Consider the following 17,932-nt stretch of genomic DNA (forward strand, 5'->3'; position numbering starts at 1 on the left):
TGTCACTGATGGAACATAACTCTCGTCACTGTGTTTGCTGTGACATGGAGGTACATTCACTGTGCCATGGGAACAGCATTCTAAGCGGCTTGTTCTTCCTTCAGGGAGATACTGCATCCAATAACCTGATTCTAACTGATTTCAACACTTTTGGTAGTCGGGTGCTGGTTCTTATTATAGAATGACATTTGCCCACAGTAGCTGGATCTAGAATGCAGATCAAACTAAAGGCATGCAAAAGTTCTGGGTAGATTTTAAGTAAATCTATTCCTACAAGGCCGAAAATAAAACATATGGACCTCAACACCCAGTTAATAAACAACATTGCAAGTTGCCTGGTATAAAGTCTGTCAATTTCTTATCTTTTTTTTCATATACAAATTGGCATTTTTATCAGTTACTTTTCATTAAAAGCTTTTTAAAAATTGCTTTCATTATACATGTGCATGGTCAAGACCATTCAAATACATTTTCGGTGCATATTTGTGTTTGACCAAATTATTACTTCATCATAGTCTGACTGACTTGATGCTACACAACACAAAAATGATCTGTTTTTAAATGGTACAGTGTTCTATCACACCATACAACCGCAACTAAGAAAATGATTTAAAGGTGAGGTCATGGCATTATTTCAGGTTCAAACAATACACATTGACCTATGCTCAGAAATGTTTGACAACATACCGATGTACTGTCATTGGTTCATGGTAGCTAGTGTTGCAAATCAATGAGCAGATGTTTTACTTCAATGATTTTTGCATCGATGATATTAAGTAGCTTCAGCTGTCTTACCATTCATTTGCTGGATTATGCACAACATGTATGTTTCTGATTTTGTTTAGTATACCTAGTGTACAGTACACTCAACAAACATATAAACACAACACTTTTGTTTTTGCTCCCATTTTTTATGAGATGAACTCAAAGATCTAAAACTTTTTCCACATACACAATATCACCATTTCTCTCAAATATTGTTCACAAATCTGTCTAAATCTGTGATAGTGAGCACTTCTCCTTTGCTGAGATAATCCATCCCACCTCACAGGTGTGCCATATCAAGATGCTGATTAGACACCATGATTAGTGCGCAGGTGTGCCTTAGACTGCCCACAATAAAAGGCCACTCTGAAATGTGCAGTTTTATCACACAGCACAATGCCACAGATGTGGCAAGATTTGATTGAGCATGCAATTGGCATGCTGACAGCAGAAATGTCAACCAGAGCTGTTGCTCGTGTATTGAATGTTCTTTTCTCTACCATAAGCCGTCTCCAAAGTCGTTTCAGAGAATTTGGCAGTACATCCAACCAGCCTCACTACGCAGACCACGTGTAACCACACCAGCCCAGAACCTCCACATCCAGCATGTTCACCTCCAAGATGGTCTGAGACCAGCCACTCGGACAGCTGCTGAAACAATGGGTTTGCATAACCAAAGAATTTCTGCACAAACTGTCAGAAACCGTCTCAGGGCAGCTCATCTGCATGCCCGTCGTCCTCATCAGGGTCTCGACCTGACTCCAGTTCGTTGTCGTCGTCGTAACCAAACAACCAACCAACCAAACAACCAACCAACCCCCACGCCACCCCACCCCACAATAAAACAAAACTGCACCTTTCAGAGTGTCCTTTTATTGTGGGCAGTCTAAGGCACACCTGTGCACTAATCATGGTGTCTAATCAGCATCTTGATATGGCACACCTGTGAGGTGGGATGGATTATCTCAGCAAAGGAAAAGTGCTCACTATCACAGATTTAGACAGATTTGTGAACAATATTTGAGAGAAATGGTGATTTTGTGTATTTGGAAAAAGTTTTAGATCTTTGAGTTCATCTCATAAGAAATGGGAGCAAAAACAAAAGTGTTGCGTTTATATTTTTTTTTAGTGTATCTTTGCTTTTACATGTACGTCCTGCTGGGTGAATTCATCTTCCTTCTTCTGTTTTTGTCTATAAGTAGCCAAAGCCAGAATGGACCAGTGAGGCTGGAAGGCAAAATGCTCGAAGGTGTCAGAGGAAAACTACTGTACAGCTGATATAAAAACCTCCACAGCTTTTATTCTAACCCAAGGTGAGGCTGATGAATTTTAAGCGTTACAACAAGCTGTTCAGTCAGATGTCAAATTGAATTACAGACTTTAAGAGTACGCACTGAGCTTTGTGGCCTTACTAAATAATTACCTCTTGTTGAACATTGAAAAGAAGGTGTTTTTTTTTCTTTTTGCTTCTTTGTTTGTTTCAGTTTTTTCTGATTCTCTGGTTTATTCAGAGAATACAAAACAAAAGTGAAATGCAAAAAGAATTTGGTAAGGACATGGAGTTCATATGCAGCATAAATGCCTCTGAAGATGACTTGTGGTTTGCAGCTACTGCAAAAGAATCTGGTCACTGATAGTTTTGGTCATCTCGGGGGAGGGGGGGCATAAAAAGAGCGGTCCTTAAAATGCCAAAAATAATGAGATGTATGAATCTTATGCAGGTCTTGTACCTGGGTGTCCTAAGACTACATATATTCTTTTTTTTAAATACAATTGTCAAAAATATTCTACTGTCTGACTTTTCCAACACGGTCTCACGGGGATTCGTGAAACTGTTACGTAAATTTTTTGTTTCTTTTTCGTGCGCACCAACACGATTTCGTCATGTTTTTCGTGCCGCTCACCACGAAATGTTTTTCGTGTTGCTCACAACGAAACCTGCTGTGGTAATCACATCTGAAAGTGGATTATACCGGCGGATTCATGACGATCTAAGCTGTCCATCGGCGTATACTGCTTGTGTGATCGTGTTTGCGGCCGCCGGCCGCCGGACATTCTTTAAATTCCTATGCAAATTGGTAAGTGTACCACCGGGTTATGGTTAGGTTATGGTTAGGTTATGGTTAGGGTTATGGTTAGGGTTATGGTTAGGGACGATGTCATGCAAAATATAGCGTTGGATTCGCCATGGTTTTACATTAAAAATATAATACACACATTCGTTTGAAATACGTTCTGGGTGGCACGAAAAGTCCGCCGTTTAAAATACATTGGTGTGCATTTCGTGGTGAGCGGCACGAAAAACATGACGAAATCGTGTTGGTGCGCACGAAACCGAAACAAAAATTTACGTAACAGTTTCACGAATCCTCGTGAGATCGGGCTGACTTTTCACAGCTCCACACTGCTCAGTGCAGATTCAGATCATCTCCAATCATGCCCCTGCATTAAAACTATCCTCTTTATTATCAAAAGGTAACTGCTAAATAAAACATCTTGATCACATGGCAGAGTTGCTCAAAAGGTGCTATACTCGTTTGCTTTTCATTTAGAATTTGTTGAAAAAAATATGCTCCACTCCTACGTCTGTACTATAAAAGTAAAGATATTGCTAACAGTCGGGGTGTCACTAGTATCCTGGCAACCTCTCAATGACAACAAGACTCCAGGAAGTGGCCATGTCTGGCAAAAAATCCACAACACTCTGCATGTACACTTTGGCTGGTGTTAATTAGGAATCTGCAGAGTTGCTGGTGTGTGAATTTTGTTATCTTAGGAGAGAACTGAACGAATCGACTTGGAAACCGGAAGCAAACTGTTCTCAGTCTTTATGCTAAGCTAAGCTAACTGGCTGTGGTTATGTGTAAACATAAGTGTTATCAATATTCTCATGTAATTCTCTGACAGAAAGTGAAGAAGCACTTGCACAAAACATCAATTTAATCCTGCACACTTTTAAATTTACACAAACTAATGATGTTCACATTCAACATGCATGCATTAGCAGTTTATTGGGTGGTTTTATTTATTGTATTTTCAGAAAATGGGAATGTTTTTGACTCACTCAAGTTTATTGAAAAAAAAACCTTAAAAAAACAGTCCATCCACCCAGAAACTTGTAAATGTCAACCATTAAATGTCTGCACTCTCATGCATTGTTCCAGTATGCACACAAACTGTCCGGGGGGTATTAAGTGAGAGGGAACCATGCTGACATCTCCACTTTGTCAAGTCCATTAAACCTTACAGTACAGGCTCATTGGAGTTTTAATGAAGCAGGTTATTTATTGAAGCCTTGAAAAGCCTGTGTTGGGTCCAGATTTATGAGCATGTAACATTTAGAGGTATTAAATTCTACTTTTTCATGCATGCAGTGCATACGACAACATTATTGTATTTTTCTAAACTGTTTTATTAGCTTGTGTTTCAAGAAGGAGCAAAGAATGAACAGGCAATTCAGTTTTCAATATTCTTGTAGTATTTTACACAGCTTAATAGCCTCAATACTCTGTTTTATTGGACAAATATATTGCTTCATCTGAATCGGGCACTAGAGCTTTTCAGAGCTAATAAATGATTAAACATGAAGTATGCAACAAAGGTCTCTTATTTCCAAGTTACAAGCTGTTTTTAATGAATGTACTTGTCGAACTTTAGGATATACTTTTTATCGAGACTGTCAGTAGTGCTGTAATGAGCTTCACAGCAATACAAAGAATTATTCATGTCAGCTGCCCTCACTGTTTTTGTATCGCAACCTCGCCTCTCAAATCAGAAACAACCTTCCGTCGTATACTTTGGTAATCATTGTTGAGTGCTAAAATCATCAATAATTCATCACTGCACTCTCACTTTATTTAAGCTTTATCCGGCAGGATTTCACATAGACTCACAGCTGTTGAATATTACATGTACTACCTGTTTGAACGGGACGGAGGACTTTATTTGAATCCAAATGAAGCTTTTTTCCCCTTTGATGACTTAACATTTAAGTTTAACTGGTTTCTCAGTTTGTGTTTTTCTTTCCTCCTAATGTCGTCGTCCACTGTGGACATTTCGGTGCTGTTTATACTGCTTGGATAGTTATTGGGCTACTTACTGGTTATCTGGAACAGTGTCTGATCAAGACAAGTTGTGAATATATATGTGCGACACAAGAACAAAGCAGCTTCTTCAGTGTTTGCTGCACAATATCCTACTGATTCCAGTATCTACACTTTACCCTGACTGGCATAATTGCATTTTCTATTCTTGAACTCGTACAAGTACAGTTCTTGGAATCTACTATCTCTCACAATTTATATTTTGATTGTTGTTATTAGTCCGTGGAGCTTCTAAAGGAAAACAGAGTGCCCATATTTATAAAGTTTCTTCTCAGACCATTTTCTGTCCGGCAGGAACTTGAAATCACAACAGACTGGCCAGTCTGATGTTCTTGTGTTGCAGGTACATGGTCCAGACATGACCATCGAACAGGCTGGGGGGGTCAGGCACCATCTACTTCCTAGAGTACCTCCTCTTTTTGCATTCTTCATATGGGATGGAAATAAAGTAATGTTGGTTTAGCACGTCGATCAAAGGCCTGTAGGTGTAAAGCAGGAAGCCCTCCACAATGAGGATGTGAGTCTCCTCCTCCTCCTTGTGGTCGGACTTCGGGACGATCTCTGTGTTCAGGGTGTTATTAACACCATGAGACTTCTCAAACTTCACCAGTTTCTCCAGCCATGCGTAGATCCTACTCATCATGGTGTCCATGTCCAGAGCAGTGATGACATCGTACTGCTTAAAGCCATCTTCACCAACTTAAGTCGGATCTTGGGGCTTGAAGAAGTCATCCTGATGGACCAGCAGCAGTTGGGGACTGTTGTGGACTACAGGGTGGGGAAGCAAAAATGTCCTGTCAGGTAAAAACAACTATAAATGGGTATAACTTTTTTTATTCTTTGGAATTTTGAACTGATTTCTTGAACAACACAAATTTAAAGCTTTCAGAACATGTTTATTCAATATGTCCTCCATCAGCCATGATGAAGGCCTCGATACAGCCTCTGAAAGAGGCACAGGCCCTCCTGATATCCTCCTTGGGGTTGGCCTCCCATTTCCTGGAGAATGCAGCCTTAAGTAAATCCATATTGGCATGAGGGGTGGGATTAGTCCTCAACTCAATGGCGCCCGATCAGAAAAAATCCAGGGGGTTTAGTTCAGGTGAGCTCGGGGGCCAAATGCTCACAGAACTTTTGGACTTTGATTGATGTGTGAGCAGGAGCCCCATCTTGCTGCCACACATGGTTGTTGTCAGGGAAGGTGGCCTTCAGCCAGGGCAAAACGGTGTATCTCAGAACTTTGTAGTACACATCAGCCCCAATTTTCTGATCTGGCTTGAAGAAGTAGGGGGGCATCTTATTGTCATCTGAGCCCAAGACTTCCAGGACCATCTGGAGATCTCTTGGGGCCCAGACTGGATTGTCTGGCATGCTGGATGTGGATGGTCCTCTCACTGATGCCAACAATCTTGACAATGTCCTTCTGAGGGATTTGGGCATCCAGGAGATCACAAACCCTATTGCGTTTTGTTTGTTTCTTGCTCACTTCCCAATGCACCAAGGTCTGACAAATACTAAAAAGATGGGTTACCCTCACCATTTGGGCAGGACATTCAAATTTGTCAATAGGACATTTTTGCTTCCCCACCCTGTAGAAGAGTCCAAATTGTCATCTTTAAGATCTTCCACACATGTTTGTGGGGTTTAAGTCTGAGTTTTGACTGGATCATTCAACAATAGACAGACACTTATCCTGGAGCACTGCAGTGCTGTCCTGGCTGTAAGCTTTGGATCACTGTTGTGCCAAACAGTGAGGCCAAGTTGTCTTGCCCAGTCGAAAGTTGCATGCACTGCAAGCAGGTTTACTTTTAAATGGGGATCTCTATATTTGGGTGCATTCATCCTTCAGTCAATTCTGACAGCTGTCCATGTCACTGAGGAAGACCCCTGAACACAAAGTATGCCAAAGCAAAGGGTCTGAATACTGAGAACTTGTTTTCCTTTTTTTTCTTTTGCACATTGTCGTTATTTTTTATTGATTATATAGTGGGAAAATTGTACCTTTTATCATTTTAAAATTAAGTCTACAACACAAAGACGTTCAAATTAAGAAGGTCTTTTTGTATGCTACAAGTACAATCTATGATTATCAGTGAGGTGTGGCTTCTAAAATATACTTGTTAAATTCATGTTGTTTACTTTAAGACTTCTTTAACATCAGTCTCCAGAGTATTGGCAACCCACTGACCTCAAGTTTGAACAAGCTTAATTTGACTGAAGAATACATTAAATAGACAATTAGTTTCTTAATACTGCTTTTTCTTCATCTCTGTCAGCATATGCCAACTGACTGAACATTTTGCACACAAACAGCAATACTGCTGGGAAGAGGGTGACCTTTTAATGAATAATAAAAAAAAAAAAAAAACCGCATTAGAATTTCCATCGCTCACCTGCTATGCTAAATTAGTTTTAGTTTAAAGGTCACATTTGCTTGTTGGTAAAAAATACGGATTTTGTGGCTAAAATGACCAGAAATGCTAATACTGTCAGCGAGATGTGGAAGCACTGAATGTCTGGAAAAGGAAACATTTCTATAACAATTCCATCTAGATACTGTTCCCCATGAAAACATGATAAGGGTAGGATATAGAATAGTTATGCCTGACAATAATAACTGCTGGCAGCAATATGTCATTTTGCGGAATAAAACAGCTTCATAAGGGTGAATATTGGCTTGAGGTAACACGAACTGTGCATATTAGAGGTGGATTTTTTTTTTTAAAAGGGGCAATATGGGCCAGCAACAGATTGAAGTAGAGTCCCATAGTCTCTGTGCTTTTGTTGGCCTGATAGGTGGGCTGAAGGTGCTGAGTCAGTGAAGCAGATTCTTCATATCGCCACCACCTTCAGTATTCAGTGGTCTGAAAAGACCATCACAAACTGGAATTATCTATGAGTGACTGTGAGCTAGTGGGAATCAATTTATGCCCTGCAGCTTTGCAATACGCTGGCTGTAAACCTTGCTTTGCAAAACTACATTTAAAATGACTAACTAAACATTATTAGTTTGTTGGTTTATTAAAAGCTAATAGCAAAAATATACAAGTCAAATCACTGATTACATGTGATAATTGTGTTGCATTTAAGTACACTGACTCATTTGGGGGTTTGTGTAAGGATGGATTCACTACCGTTAACACACTCTTATGTTTGATGACCTTACCTGCCACAGGACTGGTCCCATGCGAACAGCTGTGGTGGACAAGCAGACACTCAACACAATGGTGTGTGAGGCAGACGTCAGAACGCTGGCGATGATGGCGTCCCGCATACAGAACGGCAGCATTGTGTATACCACAAACACAATGAAGAGGAAAAAGGAAACCTGTGGAGAAAGAGAAAGACTTACAACACGCCTGCAGAGGGTAGCTGAAAGGAGAAAATGAGAGAGCATGCGAAAAAGATGCTAGCCGAGGAGAAAATAAAGATGGAAATAAAATATTAGTGTTGACAGTCCTGCGGGGGAAGAAAGAGCATGACCTGGGAGGTCTAAACACCACCAACACTGCATGCTAAAGGTTTATTTATTCACAGCTACATCGGTGACAAAAAAAAAATACTAAAAGGATCCAGCTCATTCTGGGAAGTATTTAATATCAACGCTCTCAATGACAGCAGTAAAAAAAAAAACACAAACACAGTTGTGCCATTAAGCATGTTTTAATTTTCTGAAATAAACAGCCAACACATTTCAGCATCCTTAGTGTCTTCAGTTTACCTAAGCTCCATTGATTGCACAACAATAAGCTCCTACACTTCAGACTCTAATGCAGCATGTGGAGGGCTTCCCGTTATAGCCGAGCTCTGCACACAAATACTTCATTAATACACCTTCTGCGGCAGAGTCACTCATCTGTTGCCGTTTATTGATAGAAAGAGGCCAGTGTTCTCATAGGCTGCAGCCAGGTGCCAGTTAACCTTTCTTGGTTTATTTGCAGGGCGAGTGGGAAAGCTGGGTTGGGGGATAGAAGGCAGTGAGATGGATTAGAGAGTGAGAACAGTACCTCCTCTGTTTAAGCTTAGGTGAACATAACTGTTACTTCTGTTAATAGATATCTGTGGCAGTAAAAAAAGACTATCAAAACTCAAAGATTGTCTGTTTCCTTAAAGACAATGCATTTATGAGAGTATATTCATCTTTTATGGAATCGAAATTGCCCTGTTGTAGATTCATTTTCTCAAACTGTGAAGCAAACAAAACAAACAAAATCCAAAACTTAAAACCAACACCATGACATTCTGCAGTTTCTTTATTCTACATCTGACAAAACAACACACCAGTAACAGAGTGAGCATACTGCAGTATAAGTGCAAGACTAGTTTTTGATTCATGAATGGCTCTTTTCTTGCCACATTTCCACCGCAGGAACTTTCCCTGGGGACTAAGAGCCTTTTGAGGAACTCCACCTGCATTTCCACCAGAGGAACCAGGGTCTAAATGAAGTTTAAGGAACATTAGTTTACCCATCTTGTAGGACTAAACGTGATCAGTCAAGCATGCTAGTGTTTTCCCCTGAATTTTTCAACTGCTAATTTTTGACATATTTGGGGCCATTGTGCTTCAACAAAAGAGCATGGAGTCACAGAATAAAACCCTGTATAAAATCCATAAAAACATTGCATGTAAATAATGTCCACTGACATGGCATGGCAAAACAAATGCATGTACTTGCACAATGCAATGGATATAATAAGGAAAGATACACGTCTATGCAGGTGCACCATTTTCTAATGCAGCCCATATAATTACAACTTCTCTACATGCTTCATTAACTCAACTAAGTCTTTGCAGCAGTCCGCAACGAAGATGTGAGAGCTTTAACTTTACAAAGTCTTAAAGCCTCAGCGAGCTACTAATTAGGACTCAGAGACAACAGAGCTTAGTCAATATAGAGCCGGACTGTAACCTGGATCGAATACATCACGCTGAGCGTCTTAAATTGGAAGAGAAAAACATGTTCGATCTTAGTGCACAAAGAAAATCACATACAGGTATGAGATAGAGACCCTAATTACAATGCAAATGTTTCACTTCCCTCCAAAAGTATTGGAACAGTGAGGCATATTCCAATATATTGTTTGACGTTGAACGATAATTATGAGACAAAAGGTCAACATTTCAGCTTTTATTTTCAGGTATTTTCATCTGGATCGGATGCAAAACTTATAAGATAGCATTATCTGTATCACAACAACAAACTTTTAGTTGAGCAAAAGTATTGGAACAGATAGACTTAAAACCGATTAAAGTGATTCAGACGTAACATTTAGTTGCAAATCATTTCTTTGCAAGAACTGCATTAAGCCTGTGACCTACTGACATTACCAAACTTTTGCATTCTTCTTTAGTGATGCTCTTCCAGGCTTTCGCCACAACCTCTTTCAGTTGTTGTTTATTTTGGGGGGTTACTACCTTCAGTCTCGTCTTTAGCAGGTAAAATACAGCTCTATAGGGATAAAGTCTGGAGATTGACTTGGTCAGTCTTGCCCCTGATGAACTCTTGTTGTCTTGGCAGTGTGTGTTTTGATCCCCCAATCAGTTTGGCTACATATTTCTTTAAATTGGCAAATAAAATGTTTCTATAGACTTCTGAGTTCATGCTGCTGCCATCATGTTTTACATCATCAGTGAAGATTAATGAGCCCATCCCAGAAGAAGCCATGCAAGCCCAAGCCATGAAATTACCTCCACTGTGTTTCACAAATGAAGATGGGCAGATCCTCTCTTTCTTCAAACTTTACCCTTTCCATTGTTTTGGTAAAGATTAATCGTTGTCTCATCAGTCCATAAAACTCGAATTTTTGAGGCTCATATCCCCTGCCTTCGCCCGAGTCAGCTGGGATTCCCCCCCCCCCTTATCGATATGCAGTGGCATTTCCATTTTCCATTCGATTTAAACCGTTTACAAGACGGCATAGTATATTCAAAGAAGCTGGTCTGTTGAAGCTTTTAAGATACAGGGAGTGCAGAAGACCAACAAAAATGTCAATGCTGGGAGGCTAAAGGCAACCAACTGTGCTAATACTTGAGGAGAAACTAGAAAAATACTGCAAAATAATATCAGCGTTTTTAATGGATGAGGTCTCTGAAAGAAAAAGTTGATAAAAAAGTTTTGTTAATTTGAACTATTTCTGTTTTTTCCGTGTTTTGGCTTTCTTCAGATTTGCAGTTGCATTCCAGCAACCTAGGAGAGAACTGTTTCTAATCTCTGTGCCACTGCCTCCCTAAGCTTTAATTGGGTGCAGTCCTATTTTATTCTTACAATGTCATGGTTCAGTAATGCTGGAAATAATAGCTGGGACCCAAATGCAAACATAAAGGCAGAGCTGAAAACTTTTGGAGGCCATTTATTGGAAAGTGGTGCAGAAACAGGAAAGTCGGCTGCAATGGCAGGAATGCAATTGTCATGTACTATCATTAACTGTCAAAAGAGGCAGGCGAGCGGTGACCTTTATACTGTGGAGGAAATGATGAAGCAGCTGTGGACAAGCATGCCAGTTAAAGAGCAGAGGTGAGACATCTTAACAGGGCAATTTGTGAAGAGGAAGGAGTACAACATTCACAAAGAGGTCCACCACGTGGGAATCAAATTCGTATCTATGAAATAATAACCCCCATAACTACAAGTGGATGCTAGAGTTTAAAGCATGCAGCTCAGAGGAGCTACAGAGTCATCCATTAAATCCATAAAACCTTATCTATGCGTATCAGATAATGATCAACCAGGATGTTTTTTGTTGTTTTGTTTTTTTTAGGGCAGATACTGATGCTGATAATTGGCAATCAAGAGTCAATATTCAAGATTTTTATTTGCCATTTGTGCGCAAACAGACAGTCTAGGCACATTGGAATTCTTGTGCCGGGCTGTCTTGGAGTCGAGCAAAAACACCTAAACAAAACAGGAAGTATAAATTTCCAAAACAGTAAATTTCCAAAATAAGAAGCGAGCTTACTTGGAGAACTTCACAAGTCAAGTTCATCATCACCCACCACCACTGTCCACTTCACATTCTTTGACTTCTCCAGAGTCTTAAACATCATCCAGCCCAGACTGCTGAAGGGGAACGTGGAGGACATGCAGGTGGATGCTCCCTTATCGCATGGATTACAGACTGTCTGACGGGCAGATCACAGTTTGTGAAGTCACAAAGCTGTGTGTCTCAACGTCTGACCTCCAACACCAGGGCCCCCCAGGGAACTGTGCTGTCCCCCTTCCTCTTCACCACCTACACTTCGGACTTCCAGTACAGCACCAAGTCGTGTCACCAGCAGAAATCCTCAGATAACACAGGCATAGTAGGCTTGATGGAGGATGAATACAGGAACCTGCTGGACCGGCTTGTCCGATGGTGCAGCGAGAACCACCTGCAGCTGAATGTGACAAAGACCAAGGAGATGGTGGTGGACTTCAGGAGGAATTTTCTCCTGTATGCTTCAACAGGACTGATGTGGAGATTGTCCATACTTACAAGTACCTGGGAGTGACTCTGGACAATAGGCTGGAGTGGTCTACAAACACAGAGGCTGTAACACTACATTTCCAAGGTGGAAATGTTCAGCCATGGCATTCACTGCACATTTCGCTCATAATATGTCTTCTTCAATACTGAACGAAGCACCATATGGACATGTTAACAAGGCAAAAAAATGGATTTTCACCAGAGGGAGTCTTTAAATATTAAGCCACCAGATGCCCAGAAAAGTGGCATTCATTCACCATGTCAGAAGCGCAATGAGACAGTATTAACTTACTTTCTAATACAGGAGAGAGCTGCTAATTGCTGCCAACTATCATCTAGCACAGCAGCATAATTTGCTTAGAGTCCAGAAAGCCAATTCCTAAATTAATGCTCTGAAATCCAATGCTGCTAACTCAATCACAAAACTGTACCCAGGATAATGGAGAGGCTGCAGGGGGAAAGACACCTGCTGAGTTCTCCTGCATACTTAATGCATGATGCAGTAATAAAACAATGAAGTGCTTCATTCAGTCTGGTGATGGGAAACATATAAGGACTCTTTGACAATAAAGAAGACAGGCTTTTTTGTGGTCCATCATGCTATGGTCAACTCTGCTTCTGACCCACGAATCAATTTCTTGATAATGACACTAAGGAGGGCTCGTAAAACAAATTATAGAGATGGAGTGTCAGATTACATCAGGCTTTTAGTCTACTGTCTGTGGCTGAGATTAGTTTATGGGTTACATTTACCGTGTGGAATGTGTATGTGGTCGTCCATGTGAGCATGAGCTGTGTGTGTTCGCCTGCCATTTAACGCCAGAAAAAGAAAAAAAAAAGACAGATGCTCATTTCATTTGAAGCTGCTCTCACTAAATCTGAGTAAAAAGACAGATTTATTGAGTTACGGTGAAGATGCAGAATTATAGGAAATGGATGAGAAACAATCAGCCAAAGTGCTTGGTTTGTGATTTCCGCAGTCAGCCTGGGCATGTCAACCTGGATCACTACGGCAAATTAAAAAAAGATTATACTCCTCCTCTTTACATTAAAATGTTTCTCTCCCTCCCTCCATTATATAACCCTCTTTATTTGCCTGTCTTTTCCATCAGTAGCTCCTCTCATATCGTCATCTACCATCTTCTTTAAGGACTACAGATGGAAATTAGCATGATGCTAAATCTGGTGCAGCCATCTTTTTAATGTAACTGCACGCTGTCCTTTTTCAAATAAACTTGAAACTGAAACTGAACTGAAGCTTTACTTTTCAAACCTGACAGGGGTTTTTCTTCATCCAAACCGCCCTTTCCCCGACTCCTCGGCCTTAAAACCTAATGATGCCGGCTCTATACTGAGTGTGTTTGGATCAGGCATGTGTGTGAGAGACAGAGAGAAGGAATAGAGGAGATGGTCCAGACATCTCTCAGTGAGGGCCAGAGGCTGGACCACACAGATAAGCCCTTCACCCCATCAGCAAACAGAAAGGGCTTTGTGGAGAGAGGATAAGCATCCAACTGATTATAGGTTTGAAAATGGAAAGTGTACTCCATACAAACTGACCCTGAAGGAGTAGGGAGGGTGAGCACAGCAGCACTGAGGGGATATTTGGTGCATCCACACCTCAGTGCTTCTTTACCTGACAGAACTGACTGTTGAGTTTATAATCTAACTACCTCTTGTTTTCCTACTGCGTCTCTCTGAGAATGTCAACACAAAAAGTAGTTATTTTCCGACAGCCAACCGTGTTCCTTAGGTGGAAATGTTTCCTCGTGCTACTGGAGTAAAAAATGGCAGCATAATTGGAAAATCAACTGGTGCTCGAGCAGAAATACAGCAGAAAGATATCAGCGTGTGAGTGACACCTGCACCAAAACCCTGTTATTAACTACATTGAAGAGGTTCATTTATCTAGGGTATTTGTAGAAACTGATGTCTACTGACATAAATAGAAAAAATGGGCAAAAGGTATACTTCCAGAAGAATGGTGCTGCAGTGTAATTAGATTTTGTCATAAGTAAAAGCTGATTGCTGTCCACTGTTTGTTTTCAGCCACAGTTTCCATGCCTTCTACAGAATGCAACAACAGCTTTTCTGCAAAAACCACTCCAGTGCTTTTGCAATGGCAACCAACAACATAAAGTATATTCAAGCACATCCATAAAGAATGCACATTAGCCTGTCAGACATGATCAATTTCAGTGTTTTTTTTTATGGAGGAAGTAAAAGGGCGGTAGAGTTTATGATAATACAGAGGCTCCACATCACAGATCTCAGTTTACCTTTTCCTCACAGCCATGAAAGTCCCATAACATTAGATTCAACTTCAGAAGATTTTAAATAACTTGAGTTGTTACAGTTTCTAAAATTTTACAAGTTATTTATTTTAGTTTCAGTTTCAATTTTTGTTCTTGATTTCAGTTTAGTTTTAGGGAGTTTTAAGTGTATGAGTATGTCATTTTTGAAGAATTGACTAGTTTTAGTTAAGTATTTATTTAGTTTTGCAAAAATTATATTTTTTTCTAATATTGAAAGCATTGATTTGTAAATGCAGGATGGAAAAAAAATGACATCAAATATTACACACAATACAATAGAATAGAATCACTTAATTCATCCTCAAAGGGAAATTCAATATTCAAATTGAATTATATTACAATATTCAAAATTCAATTCAAATTCAACTGCTATTAATTTAAAAGGTAACATGTTGTGATATGCCATTTCATTCGGTATTCAATAAATAAATCATTGGCACCCAAAATAAAATCAAAACCAAAACACTGAAGGACCAGCATATAGGATTCACTGACATCCTGCAACTAAATATCCCTGAACATGTTCTGTTAATCTGATGGCATCTGACAACAAGTTTTAACAATCTCAACGCTTTTTCTAACACTGTTCTGATATGATCATGCCTTCACACACTTCACACAATAATCTTACATTATACTCCTGCTAGTTTGGCAGAAATGGTTCATCTGAAGAACCCCTCAAGGACATCTAAACAAAGATTTTACAGGATTTTCAGAACTACATCATCAACAGTGGGACAATTAAGGTTTAAATGTGAAATCAAATAAAGGATGCTGCAATGAAGCGTTCAGTCTCAACTTTAATTAGATCAGGTTTATGTCAATCTGTTGAAACGTTTCAAGGAGATACAGCTACCCTTTCATACAACCTAAAGCAGCTTGTGCAGACTGAAATCAGGTGATTTGCACAACCAGTCAGAGGTATTCCACCTCTGTACCATGAAAAAGTGCTTGGTTGCTTTGTGTTTAAGGTTGTTGTCCCGTTGTAAAGTCTCACTAAATGTCATCCATTGAGTTTTGATGGATTTGGCAGACTATAGACAAACCCAAAGCTTGTTTAATTCTCTAAATTCATCCTGTTGCTTCGAATCATCACTAGCTTCCAGCGTGCTGATTCAGTTGTCACCATTTTACTGCATGAATAATGTTGCAATGACAGGAGCAGCTGTACAGGAAACATTTAATATCCGAGTGTTCAATTAGCTTTGAACCATTGCAGTTAGGGCACTTAGCGTTAAAAGCACTAAGTCTAACACACAGCACCTTTAGTTTTGAAGTAAACCTACTCAAATTCAAGCTGAGACTTGGCACTTAAATGAAAAGTCCATTACTTCATTCCAAATTAAATATAATAAAGCTCAGAGACTGAAGAACAAAAAAATGTCCAATGGTCCAGATACCAAAACTTAGCACCTAGTTCTGTCTTACAACAGACTTTAAACTTAACATCATCTTTTTGAATCATAAAATAAAATGAGCTATTATGGCAGATTTGATATCAATGCATGCTCCATTTTGAAGTTCCCATTTCAAGACAGTTTACTAGTATGACTGGGCAGCAGCACAAATATACTCTATAAAGATAGTGGGACTCTCCGCGAATCCAGAATTTCCTTCGGAATAAACAAGAGTTTCATCTTTTTACAACACCAAGGAACACGCCAGAGTTATGTGATGATCGGCATACATTTGTTCGTCTGTTAGTCTTTCTGTGTGCAACATTACTCAAAAACGGAATAATGGATTTGGGTGAAATTTTCAGGGAAGGTCAGAAATGACACAAGGACCACCTGATTAGAATTTGGAAGTGATGTGCATTATAGTCTGGATCCACTGATTTGTTAAAGATTTCAGTATCATTGCGAAGTAGCGGCACAGCGTCACTGTAACCATGACAACAAGTGAATGCTATGTCAGCTGCCTGCTGACGATTACATGATTATGATCCTGCTACAAATCCACCAGTGCAGACTTATTGGGACTTCTCCATTGGACATCATACAACTCTGCAGCCTTGCCGGAGTACTGTGCTCTCTGAGTGCTTTTCTTGTCTTACCTTACTGACTGATCTTTGTTGTGTTAAAACAATGTTTTAGTATTCCACGTATATGTCTATTGGCATACAAAATTCAAACAGGAGGCAAAAACAAACTTGAGGGCAGGAAGGTTCATATTTTTGCATTAAATTACATAAAAATGATTTACTACAACTGTATCACAAACATCGCTGCATGTCTCTATGGAAGCACGAAGACAGAAAACGTCAAAGGGATCTTCATTTATGGATTTCTGCTGGAATTACTCTCCAAAGATTTTCAAAATGATTGCCCTTTTTGGGCTGTGGAGCTGTTTCTAGATAAACTCTAGTACCCACCGCTGCAAAGGTGTGGCTCAGTGATGTGATTTCAAATAATAAGCTAAAAGTATGCTAAAATAATCCCTGTGAGAAAACAGTTCAGGCTTCACTGACACTGGGTTTCCAGTGGTTTCATCTACTTTCATGCCAAATTGAGGTTAGCTCATCACGGATTTCTTTTTAAGGTCATCGGCCGCAGGCACAATATTGCCATGAAGACAAACTACTGTCTTCTTTTTAAATGTATGTTGACTACTCAAGTAGACTGTTTTTGCAAAACAGTCTACCTGAGTAGTATTAGAGACATTCAATATATTTCAACTAACTACAGTATATTGTAATGCAAGGAGACACTAGCAGAATAACATCTAGCAGAATAACATCTGACTGGATGTTAACTTATTTTATGACAACAGACATTTAAAACTCCTGCATTTTTACAAATGTCCTACATATACACCTATTAGCAGTGTCATATATTTTTAAAAAAATGCTGCATATAGCTGGAAACTGGAAGACTAAATCCCCTGTAAAGTCACAACACACCAATGCCGTCCTGCTGTAACCTTTGTTGGTACAGATGTTGCTGCTGCCAGCTCTCATATTCCTAATAAGAATGACAAATACGGATTTATTTTTAACTGTGAATCATGCAAATCTATTCTAGTGAAGTCCCACTATAAAAAAATAGAGCCAGAAATTACACTAATAGATCCCGTTTAATAGTTCTTAGACAACAATGGAGCTCTTTGGCACAGAGGAAAAAACTAAATTATGCTTTAGACACTGTCAATACTTGTTAGTTGGACAAATTCAATGTTGGTTTTAGGTTTGTCATGAGATTGATTGACAAAAGAAAATTACAGAAAACCAACAATGGTGGAACTGAATATTACAAAATGAAGTTGATCAATGAAAACACATCACTG

At 39.6% G+C, this 17,932-nt stretch overlaps 1 protein-coding gene across 1 annotated transcript in view; it reads right to left on the reverse strand.

Moving 5' to 3' along the window:
- The window catches only part of adcy2a (adenylate cyclase 2a), a 74,477-nt gene that overhangs the window by 43,896 nt on the left and 12,649 nt on the right, over positions 1–17,932 (reverse strand). Inside the window, exon 3 of the mRNA XM_051956999.1 lies at positions 8,035–8,196. Within this exon, the coding sequence (XP_051812959.1) occupies positions 8,035–8,196 (162 nt within the window). The remainder of the gene's footprint in view (positions 1–8,034; positions 8,197–17,932) is intronic.

Source organism: Acanthochromis polyacanthus, chromosome 12 (assembly GCF_021347895.1).
Source record: "Acanthochromis polyacanthus isolate Apoly-LR-REF ecotype Palm Island chromosome 12, KAUST_Apoly_ChrSc, whole genome shotgun sequence".
Lineage (NCBI taxonomy): Eukaryota > Metazoa > Chordata > Actinopteri > Pomacentridae > Acanthochromis > Acanthochromis polyacanthus.